General features: G+C 36.9%; 1 protein-coding gene across 1 annotated transcript in view; it reads left to right on the top strand.

The window, feature by feature from the left end:
• The window catches only part of mtnr1bb (melatonin receptor 1Bb), a 37,075-nt gene extending 28,982 nt beyond the window's left edge, over positions 1-8,093 (top strand). Inside the window, exons 2-4 of the mRNA XM_020922910.2 lie at positions 4,854-4,972; positions 5,678-6,022; positions 7,671-8,093. Coding sequence (XP_020778569.1) covers positions 4,854-4,972; positions 5,678-6,022; positions 7,671-8,093 — 887 coding nt within the window. The remainder of the gene's footprint in view (positions 1-4,853; positions 4,973-5,677; positions 6,023-7,670) is intronic.
• Positions 8,094-14,058: the final 5,965 nt, after the last annotated feature.

Below are 14,058 nucleotides of genomic sequence, written 5' to 3'. Positions count from 1 at the left end.
GCCCCGTTTCTCAGGTGTGTGCCAGTTCACCTGTGCCGTAAATTCAACATTAAAACTGCCGCAGCCGATCTGATAATGTACCTTGTGGAAAGGAATCATGGCTTCAGGAGATTCCAGCACACAACTCCTCAATCTTTCTACTTTTCCTTTTCCTGATGCCACAGCAGTGGCCAGAAAACTCCACCAGGGGAGTCCTGAGCTGCAGCATCACAAGGAGGATTTCCCTTGTAGATGTGCTCATTAATCATATGGCCATCTGCTCGGCCTCATAACCATGTCCAGAATTTATGTCTGGAAAACTGAATAACAAAAAGGCCCATCCCTTTAATAATCCAAGTCAATATGAGCCGCTGCCAAGTCCTCCAGAACTCAGCAGCGTTACTCCAGAAACAAGATAATAGAGAAAGAATGTGTTATGTAATGCTATAAACTAATTATTTCTTCAAACTTTCATCTTTAGATATCTAGCTCTTCTTCGTTACCTTAGCAGCAGAATAAACTCTCTCTCCTCTGCCCAGTGTCTACACCAGCACATAACTTACTGGTAAAATGGTAATATAGTTCAGGACAATTTTGTATAATTGATTGTTACAGGACAATAACAAAAGAGTTTGATTTCATTAGCTGGAAACAACGTCAAAACTATTTTATCACTGACGAGTTGAATGTGATAGTTAATTACAGCAAAAAGGGAAAACTTGCCTGAACACATGCTTTGGTGATGATTGGTAAAATAATTAAAAATCATACTCACATGCAGCTAAAAAAAAAAAGTTCTCAGATTACTTTTATTAATTCCACAAGACATACCACTGGTCCGTGTAAAAAAAAAAAAATCATCAGAAATCCAGCAAGATGAGTCAGCTGAGAATTAGACGATAGGTGAAAAATAATTAATTTTGTATCTGTCATTTTCAATAAATCAATTAAAATTTAAAAAGGAGGCAGCTACATTGGACATTGGAGGCCAGAGGTAATAGATGCTATCATCCTTCTCAGAAAGTTAATTTAAAAAGGCGATTACATTTAAATTATATGATCTGTCGTAAAATAATGTATTGCCATGGAAAGTTGTCCGCTGGCTACGAAAACAGTTTTTCTTTTTGCTTCTAAAAGTGAGGATTTGGAGTAGAGAAAATGATGAATTCCTACAAAGATTAACAACACTTTTTACATTTAATTTGACTTTTTGGCCTGATAACTCATAACTAAAATATGACCGTGCAATGGGAAGTAATATTTTTGTATTTAAAGTTATAGTATATATTATAATAAGTATATGTTGAACACATACCAAACAGCCTATTTTCCACACACAAATCCAGATAGAGCTCAGCTATCAGCCTCTGTTATCATTTTGACTCAAATTGGTGCAACAATTTTCACATCAAGGCAATTTCCTCTTTATATAACATGTTTATGCATGGAGTGACACCAGCTGACTGCTGTGTCAAACAGAATAACATTAGTACCTATAGCTGTACTTTTACTTATATAGTATTTGTCACTGTAGATAACATTGCACTAATGAGCAGAGATGGAACCAAGTTGTTGTTTTGCAAGTCTCAAGTAAGTCTCAAGTCTTTGACCTCAAATTCAATTCAAGTCCCAAGTCAAAAACACTTAAGTCCAAGTTGAGTCTCGAGTCACTGGCCCATAAGTCCAAGTCAAGTCCAAGTTGTCTGCTTTGAGCTTTAAATCATTTCAAGTCTTTTAACCAAAGTACCAAATATAGCTTTGCAATTTATACGAATTTTAAACTAAACTGTACTTAAAAAGCCATGGTATATTTATATATGAGTATTTATATATGAGTATATATATATGAGTTGTAGAAATGCTATTTTTTCCTTTTAAAATGTCTTGTCATGATCTTAGTGTAAATTATTATGGTCAGAACAGAAATACTTAAGATTTAAAAGTGCTTAATAATAGTTATTTTGTCATGAAGGTTGTCATTGAAGTTTTGTTACGCTAATGGCAAAACTGTGTCTTGGAATATGTGAGAGAAACATTAAAGATGTACAGTATGTTCGTTTTACATATTGTACATTCTCTTACATTTTTAGAATATTTCTGCTGTCATGAAATTCAGTTAGATGAACTGTGTAAATGACCCAACCCAATTACTGTATGCACATCTGAAATACGGCAAGTAAAAAAGTAAAAAAAAAAAAAAAGCATCAAGCTGCATTTTTTTATCCACTTATGTCATCTCTTTGTAAGACATTTTAATTTTCTTTTAGATTTCCAGCTAATCACATTCACTATTATTTTTTAGAGCTGTTAGTACTTGTATGAATGTATTCCTGAAGAAAAGAACTCAAAATGCATTATTGAGTATGCACTTTGAGTGGGACTCTCATTGGTTGTGATTACAGGAAACCTTATGTTCTGTGACAGTTTAATGATGTGAGGTAAGTGGAGCACAACATTCTCCAGACCAAACCACACCCCGGGAGAGACAGGCAGTGGCAGGGCATCCAGGTACTGACAGTTTCAGGTCAATAGCCCCATGTCAGTGTCATGTTGACACTTAGAGGAACGTTCGATTTTTATTTATTTTTTTTACCTCAGAAACAAGCTAAAAGATAAAAGATGTGTTATAATAAAAAATAGTGGTCTTCCTGTTTGAATGCTATAAACTAATTTCTTCTGATAAATTCAAACTTCCAGCAAATCTTTAGTTTGCTACATTTTCTGTGTTACCTTAGCAGCAGAAACTTACTGGTAAAATAATAACAGCTCGTTCTTAGTTTAGGACAATCTATACATAATCATTTGTTATAAGACAATACCAAAGGTGATGATCAGTAAAATAATAAAAATCAGCCTCACACACACACACACACACACTTTAAAACCTGTTACTTCCAGAAGACATACCACTGGTCCATGTAAACTGAAAAAATTAGATTGGAATAGCTATCAGAAACTCAACACTTTGACACTTGAGGAATAGAGTTTGAGAAGTTTTAGGAAAATTTTGAGTGCAGTAATATAAAATAGTTACCATATCTACTGAAATTTGTTTTCAAGGTAGTTTTGAGCAATGAAAATCGATTCTAGATAGATGCAGTATGTTATATTGTGTGAACATTGCAGGAGACAACCAGGTGACAAATCCTCCAATAGGAAAGTGAAGCAGTGCATCATTAACATATCAATACCATCAACTACTTCTGCTACAAATGAAACTGCAGGCCATCCGTAACTCAGTGGATATCTCTGATAAGATAAAAAAGTGACTGTTATTTGCAGAGACAGCTGAACTAGGGTTGTCAAAATAAAGTATATTTATTTTAATAACAAAAAATTGCATGAAAAGGACAAAGGTGGAACTTGCCTAAAAAGTTGTTGAAAGGTCTTGGTCCCCTATATCAGAACTAGTATAAGACTACATTATGTAATATTTAAAGGTGCACTGTGCAACTTTTCTTGCAGATGGTCAGTCAACAGCTTCTTTCCATGGGGATGTTGCCTTGAATATTCCACAGTACTAGTAGTAGTAGTTTATTCAGTCATTTTGCAGCACTACAAAAACAAAACAAAACACAACAACACATAAACTACAACTCCACTGATCATGACAGAAAGGGTTTAAACTGAAGTAAAAAGTACTTATAATGCCTAATCCTATTAAACAATGACAGTATTCCAAGAAAGAAAAGCAGCGTATGGAAAGCAAGTTTGCATTTATAATTTCACATGACTTACTGCAAAGACAAAATATAAATAAAAACAAACAAAAATGAATGCATAATTCATTCTTCATTCATGCCAGAGCTCTATATCTTTCAAAAAATAATGCTTTATACTCTTTTTTTTTAAAGGCTTCTACAGTGTTGGACTTTTTAAATCACTCAGGTTATTCCATTTACTAACCCCTCAGAACAGAAATATAATTACTTTTTTTCTTAGTTATTACTTTAATGTTTTTAAAGATGCCTGTTCTTCTAAGGTTATACTGACTCTCTCTGCTTGAATAACTCCTTTATACAAGAAGGAAGCAGATGATTATAAGCCTTGTACATCACTATCGCTGTGCTCAGGTCAACAAGATAAAAAACTAAAAAAAAACTACTAAAGCTTAAAGTACTTTTAGCTTAACAAAAAGAGGATCTGTTGGTGCAGTTGGTGTAATTTGCATGGTTAATAATCCTGATAACTTTCTTTTGGAGTACAAACATTGTATTACTATTTGATTGAAGTATTCCCCCATATTTCCACACAGTTATATAGTAAATAAAGGGAATTTTGATTACATTTTTGAGGGAATTTTTTTGGAGTCATTATAGCAACAGTTTAAGCTGTCTGAATTATACTTATTTGACTTTTTCATCTATATGAATGTCCAATAACTTATTAACAGATAATCTTTCAATTTCTATTTGATTTCTTTTTCTATTAATTTGAATATGAGTTATAGATGTTTGTTACAACACCAACCTGCAGTGAAAGTCAAGTCGTCACAACATCCCACTTTGTCAAATACAGTACCAGTACTTAAATATCTGAATTACATTTTCAACATGATTACAGCCTTCAACTAGCATCTATTGGAGAAAATGTCACTCTCTTTCAATCATTTATACTTAGAATAAATGTAAAGGCCAAGGAAACATACCTCTGTGCATAGTTGTAATGCGCTTTCTAATTTAAATCACTCAACTTCAGAGCGCTGGAATGAGAGGATTAAAAGGATGGCATCTGCAGGAGTTAGAACAGCTTAATTAGTGTGTGGGGGTTCATACAATGTGCTTGAATGAATAAGACCTCATTCACTTGTTTAACCCACTCAGCTTCTCTCTCCTCTCTGTCTCTAATGTTTACTCATTTGTTGTCTCTTACAGGTAATGTGTTTGTGGTGAGTTTGGCCTTTGCTGACCTGGTGGTGGCCTTCTACCCGTACCCCTTGGTCCTCTACGCTCTCTTTCATGACGGCTGGGCACTGGGGAACACACAATGCATGGTAAGACATTTGGCAACAGAAAAAACTAGGACAAGTGCATAAGAGAAGAAAAAGTCTCTTGTACACTATATCTTACAGCACTTTATTTACAATTCAAGGCCTAAAACGTGGCTATTTTGTAAATAAAATCACTGGTGCTGAAAGAGACACTTTTTTTTTAAAGATATTTGGCAAAAAGTAAGTAAGGCAGTGATAACCTATAAAATGATGTATATAAAAGACAAACCACTGAACTGTGGGCAGTGTAGTGGTGCAGTGGTTAGGGCTCTCGCCTCACAGCAAGAAAGTCCTGGGTTTGATTCTGGGGGCGGTGCAGAGCCTCTCTCTGTGGAGTTTGCATGTGCTTCTCATGCCTGTGTAGACTATTAATAGTAGTTCTGCTTTCACTCCTCACTTCTATTGTCTTTCATTGTTAATGTTTTAGCATCTGCAGAGCCTCCATATTTCGTGTTTAAGAAGCTCTCGTTAGCGACAGCAATTAGTTGCAATCTCCTCCCTTTCCCCATTTCAGGTTTTTAAATTAGGACAAGCATCTGATATACAAAGATACTTCTCCTGTTACTCCTTTTTTGTTTTGTTTAGTTTTTCTTTTCATACTATTACATAACATGCCTTTTAAAGAATATCACATTACATATGACATGCCTAGAGCAGTATTTCACAGTAACAGATTGACAGACTGTCCCTTCTTTGTGCTGTTCGCAGGTCAGTGGTTTCCTTATGGGACTGAGTGTCATTGGCTCCATCTTTAACATCACAGGGATTGCAGTGAACAGATATTGCTACATCTGTCACTCCTTCTCCTACAGTCGCCTCTACAGCTACCGCAACACCCTGCTGTTTGTGGCCTTAATCTGGCTGCTCACCATAGCCGCCATAGTCCCCAATTTCTTTGTGGGCTCCTTGAAATATGACCCCAGAGTGTATTCTTGTACATTTGCCCAGAATGTTAGCAGCTCCTACACTGTGGCTGTGGTGGTGGTCCACTTCCTGGTGCCCATTGGCGTGGTTACCTTTTGTTATCTACGCATCTGGGTGCTAGTCATTCAGGTAAAGTTATTACATTTTGGTAGTCAAACCTTATCCTCTGCATTTTCTACTCTTTCACTACATAACATTTTTATGATCTGGCATTTCTATACAGCAGGATCTTTCTTTTAGTATATCTCAAAATAACCCCAATATGAGGGTAAAGAGCAGGCGAAAACATTCAAAACATTGCAGAAGATGATTGTGCTGCACTCAGTATGGCTTTATTTCAAACATTTTCCAAATAATCAACATGATCTGTCACTTATATGTCTAACTGACGTAATATATCTGTGACCAAGTGTGCCTTTGTCCTATTTCAGTTCATTCATGTCATTTCACACAATTGTTCATTTACCATATCCTACCTAAACTGTTTGACATAACAGTTTGATATAATCCTGGGCTTTGTTTGTTCAGTTGAATTATTACACAACACAATGTTCATTTAAGTGTACCTTAGATGCCAGTTTCAGTTCAGTACATTCACAACTTACCTGTTTCTCCCTCCACCTGGTCCAAACAAAGAGGCCTTAGATCGTCCATTTTAAAGCCTATGGGGGAGGTCGTGGGCTGAACCTTGTGAGGGGTGAACTGCATTGAGTTCCTTTTTGCTTTATGAGTTTTTGTGTATTTGGTTTATATATTTTAGTGTTTGTAGTTTATTTTAAACACTCTGTTTGATGGTACTTAGGCCCTCAACACAACTGGATATTTAATGTACTGCTACAGTTAAAACCAAATCATTACCTGTCAAATGAATATGGTACTGTACTTACAGAGGTACTTGTTGCTGGGGAGTCTAAAAGTCAGTCTGGTTAGTTGAGTGCACATGGTTGTTCCGTTGGATTTAATTAAAGTTACTTACTTTCTGTTTATTTGTCTTAACAACGGAAGTCTATTTTAATATTTTTTTTGTTTTTAGTCTGCCTCCTACTTGACCACATCGGGTTTAACAAACTATTCTTGTAATTCACTTGTCAGTGTCTGGAAATACAGATAAAATAAGAAGATAAGAAAATAATAATAATATAGAGTAAGAAAAACAAAGTAAAGTAACCACAGTTTTCAGACATTGTCAACTTAACAACCAGCGGCCCTTACCAAAGCCTTATAATCATAGCTTTCTTCTCACCCTAAACTCTTTATTTGAACTACCTGTAATGGAGCTCTTAGTTCTTATACAAACTGGGTCAGTAACAGACAAATGGGTTTCCTGCTATTGTGACCTTAAATTTGGGAGCTTACAAAAGTCCGTGGAACATTTAAATGCCAAAATACAATGACAAAAGGCACTGCCCCATTAAATGACACAAATCACCATTTGACATTTCCCATTTGAGCTTTTTGTCTCTCTGATATTAAGGAACACTGTGTAACATTGTTTAACAATTTAGAATAAAATGAACAAAACACATGACCAGTCCATATGCAAATGGATATCAAATGGCAAGTTACCACCATCTCAAATCATCCTTCATCATCAAAAATACAGACTTGCGGTGTCAATATGTACACTCAATTTTACAAGCTGCATGCTGTCAATTGATATTGCTCTTAATAAACAAACAATAAAACTGTCATCTCATGTGTTTAAAAAGCTTGGCTGTCTCCATAATTCAAGTGTGTTGTGGGTTTGTGTTCTAATGGTGTGTCTGTTGTGGTCCAGGTGAGGAGAAAGGTGAAGACGGAGGAGAGCCCTCGCCTCAGGCCCAGTGACATGAGGAACTTCCTGACCATGTTTGTGGTGTTTGTGTTGTTCGCCATCTGCTGGGCGCCTCTGAACCTCATTGGCTTAGCCGTGGCCATAGACCCTCTCCGAGTGGGCCCGCGGATCCCAGAGTGGCTCTTTGTGGTCAGTTACTTCATGGCCTACTTCAACAGCTGTCTCAATGCAATCATCTACGGCTTACTGAACAGAAACTTCCGTAACGAGTATAAGCGCATTGTCACCTCGGTGTGGGTGACTCGCCTCTTTGTGACAGAGACGTCCAGGGCCGCTACAGACGGGAGGAGTATGAAGAGTAAGCAGAGTCCCCAACCAGCGCTAAACAACAATGAGTCTCTACGGGAACGCACTAACAAAGACTGAAGAGATATGCTTTAATTTTAAATTGTGTTCCTCAATAATGCGACAAGAAGGGTATAAAAGGAGTATGAAATTAAATGATAATGAGATTTTAACTTAAGATTTGAATATCTGAAGCTGCAAACATTTCATTTTAAGAGAAACACATAATAAGGTTTTTGTCATCTTTTTTAATGAGTTATAAATGTTGATGTTGACACTACTCAAAAAGGATTTGTTAGTGCTCTGATTCAGGTCTCAAGATGTATGCAATCTTTTTGTAAATCCCTTACTTTATAATTATTTGTCACAATTTTTAGGTTATAGTATGTAAACAAATTTGCTAGATAGACAGAATGGACATAAAACTGAGATTAAACAACCAGATGTTGGCGATGGCTAAAGGCTGAAGTATAGTTCTGCGTCAGCTCAACACACACTGCCGCCGTCGCCTTGTCGCAGTTGTTTTTGATTTATGGATCTGCGTCAAGGTCTATGCGTCGCGAAGTAATTCACCACCACAACACTAGGAGGCTAGGATTTAAAACTGGCGTTCGTGTATACAAAATTAAGCAGGAAAGTGGAGTACCGGAAATGTATATATATGTATGTTGAGCGGATGTAAAGAGGACCTATCACAGCCCTTACTGTCTGCATCAGTTTGAAGCATACTTACAACATTTCGGAGGTGCATGTTGGTCAGTGCAGATGCTTGGTCGAGGGGGTTCAAGATGATTTGACACATTACCATAAATTGGGCTTAAGAACCTGCATTGTTTAAGTAAACACCAGTACTGACAATTTCAAACTTTAATACAGTTTGGAGAAGAAAGGACAGTTCCTGCACACTGTCACACTCTTTTTTATTTCTTTTATATCTGATGACTTATACCTGATTATGGCCAGTCGGCCAAAAGTAATAAAAGACATAAAACAGAGTGAGTCAGTGTGGGAGCTTTCCTTTTACCTGTTCTCTTATGCACCAGTCGCCTACTCAGGAGTGCAGAGCTCTTCTTGTACCGTAAAACTTTAAAATAGACAGAGCAGAAGACTAGAATACACAATTGCACATGGTCCCGTACATATAGAATACACAGAGTCAGTGAAACAGCACACAAGACACTGTCAAGTCTGACAATATGCCATTTGCCAGCATATTCTTGGCCTTTGGTTTTTGTCATTGCAGTAAACAAAAGCATTTGTAAGAGTAAGCAGTTAGTGCACAGTCATGGCTTCTTTACTTTGATGTCATTTTGTCATGTTTGAATTCTGCCATGTATTGTAGCTTCAAATAGTTTGTTTTAAAACCATTGTTATATTAACATGAAAATGTGAAATCCTTTAACCGCTGTACACTCAAAGATAATGTGTGGGAAACACTGGTGAGTGAAACACTCTTTAGTAACTTCAGAAGCCTCAAACCCCCACACGCCTCACCTGAAGCGCAACATTAGCCCAGGGAGATGATCTGAAGTCTGTCATATACTAGTATGTGTGATTGGGCTAGGCACCATGACAGCCACTTTATACAGTGAGCCTCAAACTGCAGCTACTGCTGCTACTGCTGCTCCGCCTCGTCTGCTCTCTGCACTGTGCTCTAAACTTAAGTAAACTTAGTAAGTTATGACTTCAGGGGCTTCATACACAATCAATTCAGCTGTTTCTGTAGTAAGTGGCATGTGATGTAAGTTGCATCAGACGGCAGTTTCAATCTAAGAGCCATAACATTGTATTAATATAACAGCCACAAAGACTTGAGATTTACATATTGTATTGGTCATTTAGGCCATAAAAATCGAATCATTTATCAAACGTAAATGGAGAGTGGGTGATAAAACATATGTAGATGTATGTATATGTATGTGTGTTAATGTAGCAACTTGCCAAGCTAGTGCTAATGGGAATGCTTTCAGTGAACACATGAAATTAGATACTGCCTGGTGCATTTAACTGAGGTTAAAGCAAATGAGGAACCAAATCACAACTGTACATCATTTGCTCCGATGTTTAAAGGAGGATGCAGCCACACACTGAAGCTCAGTGGTGACACTGTGTTATAGGCATTTAAGCCGCAAAAGTTTGACTTTCTATGTCTTTGCTTCTAAACTCCAACTCATATCTATACTCCCATCTCAGGGTGCCTACAGTAACTATATAGTGATATAATGGTTCAGTACAGTTTACTTAAAACATTAAGGGAGAATGAAGATACACTTATGGATTATATTTTGTATATTAGTGTTAGTGTTGTTTTTAATGTTCTACCTTTTGACTGGTAATGTACACTGTGTGTTTTGATATTGAAACAACCCAACGACTGGGTGGAACATTTTGAGGTTTTCAGGGTGAAATGTCAGTCATTTTTGCAACATGTTCTGGAAGAGGCACTATAGACACACACACACAAACACACACACAAACGTTAGTGCCACAAAAATGTTTGAGACTGTAAAATGTAATGTATTGTTTTTGGACAAAGAAAAATCTTTTGAATTTCATATTTCATAGGCTGCCATTTATGTCACTTTTTCTTTGAGATAAAAATAAATGGCAATAAACAAAAAGCTTTCAAGATTTCAAACTACATCATAATATTTTGAGTTCTAGTAAAACAAATCTCTCTGTTGATGGACATCCTCTCTTTCACTTCATCTGAACAACAACATTTGTCTTTACTGTTAAAGGAAGCTCCATACAAGTGCATCTAAAACTTAAAAAGGCTAAGTTTGAAAAGTAAAGTGAAGAAGTGAAAAAAGAAGGCATCGTGGTGGGAGTACAAGTTATTATGTAGCTTCTATGAACTTTGTACAAACCAATTGTATGGACTACTATATTTCTAATAATATAATTATAAAGTTGCAAAGAAAAGCTTTAGATGCACTTGTGACTTGTGTATGAAACAAATCAAACCAAAGACATGGATAAAAGGAAAGCAGAACATGCCCTGTGTACACCTTAATGTTTCATTCAAAGCCTTACAGAGTATACAGCAGTGTCCACAACTATATTTGACAGCAAGTGCCATATTTATTTATTTATTTATTTACATTAAAGGCTATTCCATTCAAAATATATGTTGTTTGTGTATTTCTTTCTTATTTGATTGGTAGGCCTACTGCACAATATGATGATGGACCTTTAGCAAAGCAAATATATAGTATCGTCCTGTTGTGTTTACTTTCTAAAATGATGTGGGCTCCTTTACTGTGTGCTACTTCCCCCTGTAATTGAATAGTTTGAGTTGACGCTGCACTCACAGCATTAGCACTTGGGGCAGTCAACACATATCCCAGTGAGGTTTCAGCTCATTACGACTAAATCCTTAGAGCCAGTTATCCTAATTATTTGTCTTTACTTATTTTATTTTATTTTATTTATTTTTGACAAAGAAAAGCAAACAGGGCACATAATATTAAAAGCAATAAAATGATATAATAGACTACATATGATCAAGTATAGCTCTTCTTCATAAAAACAACACATGAGAAACACATACAGAGCTGAGTTACTTCAATATCAGATTATTAACACAATAAAAGTGACAACTCCCCACTGTTTATCTGAAGAGGTCATGTAAAGCACACTCTCCAACAGGTTAAGTGTACATACATAAGTAAAAATAATGTTCTAACGATCTGTATTAGGGTTATCAAAACTATTGAAAATCAGATACTAATCGACACTAAACCTAATATCAAAACTAGATACTCATTTAAGCAAGTATCGATACAAAAAAAAAAAAGAAAAAAACATAACTGGATCAAATTTTGAACAGTTTTATCAGCAGTGTCAAGCAGAAAGCAAAATAAACTCCTCACTTTGCATTGCCACATGTAACAATTAAAATCAGTTTGCAATGAACCCAAAAAACCTCTAGTTGCCCATGGCAGCTTTTGGCATCCAAAATTCACTAGTGAATCCAACCCTAATTTTACCTTTAATTTTTCGAGATAAACACATTTGAGTTTCACTATTGCTACCAGTTTTAAACCAGACACTATGAGAGACAACAGTATCATTTTAGTTCAAACAGGGAGCCTGCCTGATGACGTGCGTGGAAAAAGATACTAAATAGTGGCTTCAAAGTACTATTTCGTTCCCATAATATGGAATTCGTTCCCATGTTTTAGCTAAATTGTTCCCACGTTTTAGCCAATTCGTACACATCACTACGAGGTCAGCCCATTGGTCCGAAAGCCTGATACAAGTGGTCGAAATGAGTTTCCTCCGCAGGGTGGCTGATAAGAAAGAGACAAGAAAATCTAAAATCTAAGCCATGTCATAAGCAGATTATAAATATATACACCACAACCGTCAAGTCAATCGCCAGGAGGACTAAACCAGGACTAAACCAGGACTAAACCAGGACTGAACCAGGAGCGCAGCCATCGAGCCAATCACCTCCGCTGATGGTTTTATGTAATAAATACACTAAACTCACTCTCTCTGCCTGATCTGCCATTGTTCCAGGGAAAGACCAGGAAATGGAATTTGTTTCCAGGGCACCGGATGCCCTGGATGCAATGAGTGCATATGCATGCACATCATTATCCCGGTTATGATTGGATTTTTTGAGTGTTCCACTCCTGGTTTAGTCCTTGTTTATACCTGGTTCAGTTCTGGTCCAGTTCTGGTTTAGTCCTCTTGGTGATTGGCTCAGTGGTTGTGGCATGTATATATTTATAATCTGCTAATGATACAGCATAGATTTTCTTGTTCTGGTGTTTGTGGCTCCCCGCCCCAGCGTGGCTTTCCAAACGCATGAAAATTTCATCCACACTCCAAATTAAGAACGGTTTATCCGCAGCACATTACAAGTCATCCATGCATCTCTGCTTTGTATGGTCGGACTACTGGGCTTTCGGGCCAGTGGGCCGACCCTGCAGCGATGTGTACGAATTGACTAAAGTGTGGGATCGATTTAGTTAAAACGTGGGGATGAATTAGCTAAAGCGTGGGAACGATTTACATATTGTGTGAACAAAATGAGGCCACGATTTAGTGTCTCCTTACAAACATACATGGTAAGGGGTAATTGAAAGTGCACCCATGTCAATAAGAAGTGGCACCCAAATAAAGAGCGTGGTGAAGGGTCTCCCACTGTTCAACTTTGGAGGAGGATGAAAGCCTGTATCTACAGCTCAGTGGTGCTGCACTCAAACGCTCTGACACACTCCCAAATGTCAATACGCCGAAGGTGCGCCCTGCCTCGCCTTCACCAAACCTCCAGAGACGCTTCATTTGAGCTCCAGATTCAGCTTTTGTTTTCCCCTCTGTCTCGTGTGGCCTTTGATACTGCTGTGTGGGCAGTTATTCTGCCTTACGTTTTATTTTTCTATTACAAGGTTTTACTACTTGACTAATACATGGAAAGCTACATAAAAACGTCATAAATAAATAGCACATTTTATCTCTGTTTTCACTGTGTTATAGGTTTGTATTTGAAGAACAAATAACTTTGGATAGTTATAATTATTCACAACAGCAACTGGTACAACAGGAGTCTACACAATATGTTTGTGGTCAGACATTAATATTATATATTTTTATTTTATTTATATACATTTTATTTTATCGGGTATAGGTAGGCCAACAGAAATATGTTAGTTTATATTCAAACTTTTCACTCAATGCTTGCATTTAAAAAAATTAAGAGTTGAATTAAAGGTGTGTATTTTGTGTTTTGTTTCATTCACACATGTTAGGGTTAGGTTTAGAATAACCTCCAAAGCTCAAAATGCTTTGTTCCACCTTGTGATGTCACCTTTTCAGAAGAGCTGGAGAATATAAGGGCTAAAATCATCCATGATTCTAGTGAAGGTGCATACCAGGGGTGTCCAAACTTTTTTCATCAAGAGCCACATATCTAAACACAGATGAAGCAGAGGGCCAATCGAGGGCCGTAGACTGGTGCTCAACACAGTGAATAATTGAAATATGTGCATGTTTAACACGTTTAGCATGAATAAATACTGATGGCTCATGCTAA

Source organism: Boleophthalmus pectinirostris, unplaced genomic scaffold (assembly GCF_026225935.1).
Source record: "Boleophthalmus pectinirostris isolate CB_2022bp ecotype Guang Dong unplaced genomic scaffold, ASM2622593v1 HiC_scaffold_12, whole genome shotgun sequence".
In the NCBI taxonomy this organism is placed as follows: Eukaryota; Metazoa; Chordata; class Actinopteri; order Gobiiformes; family Gobiidae; genus Boleophthalmus; species Boleophthalmus pectinirostris.
The sequence above is the reverse complement of the archived record's forward strand: the minus strand, read 5'-3'. Positions and strand labels throughout refer to the sequence as shown.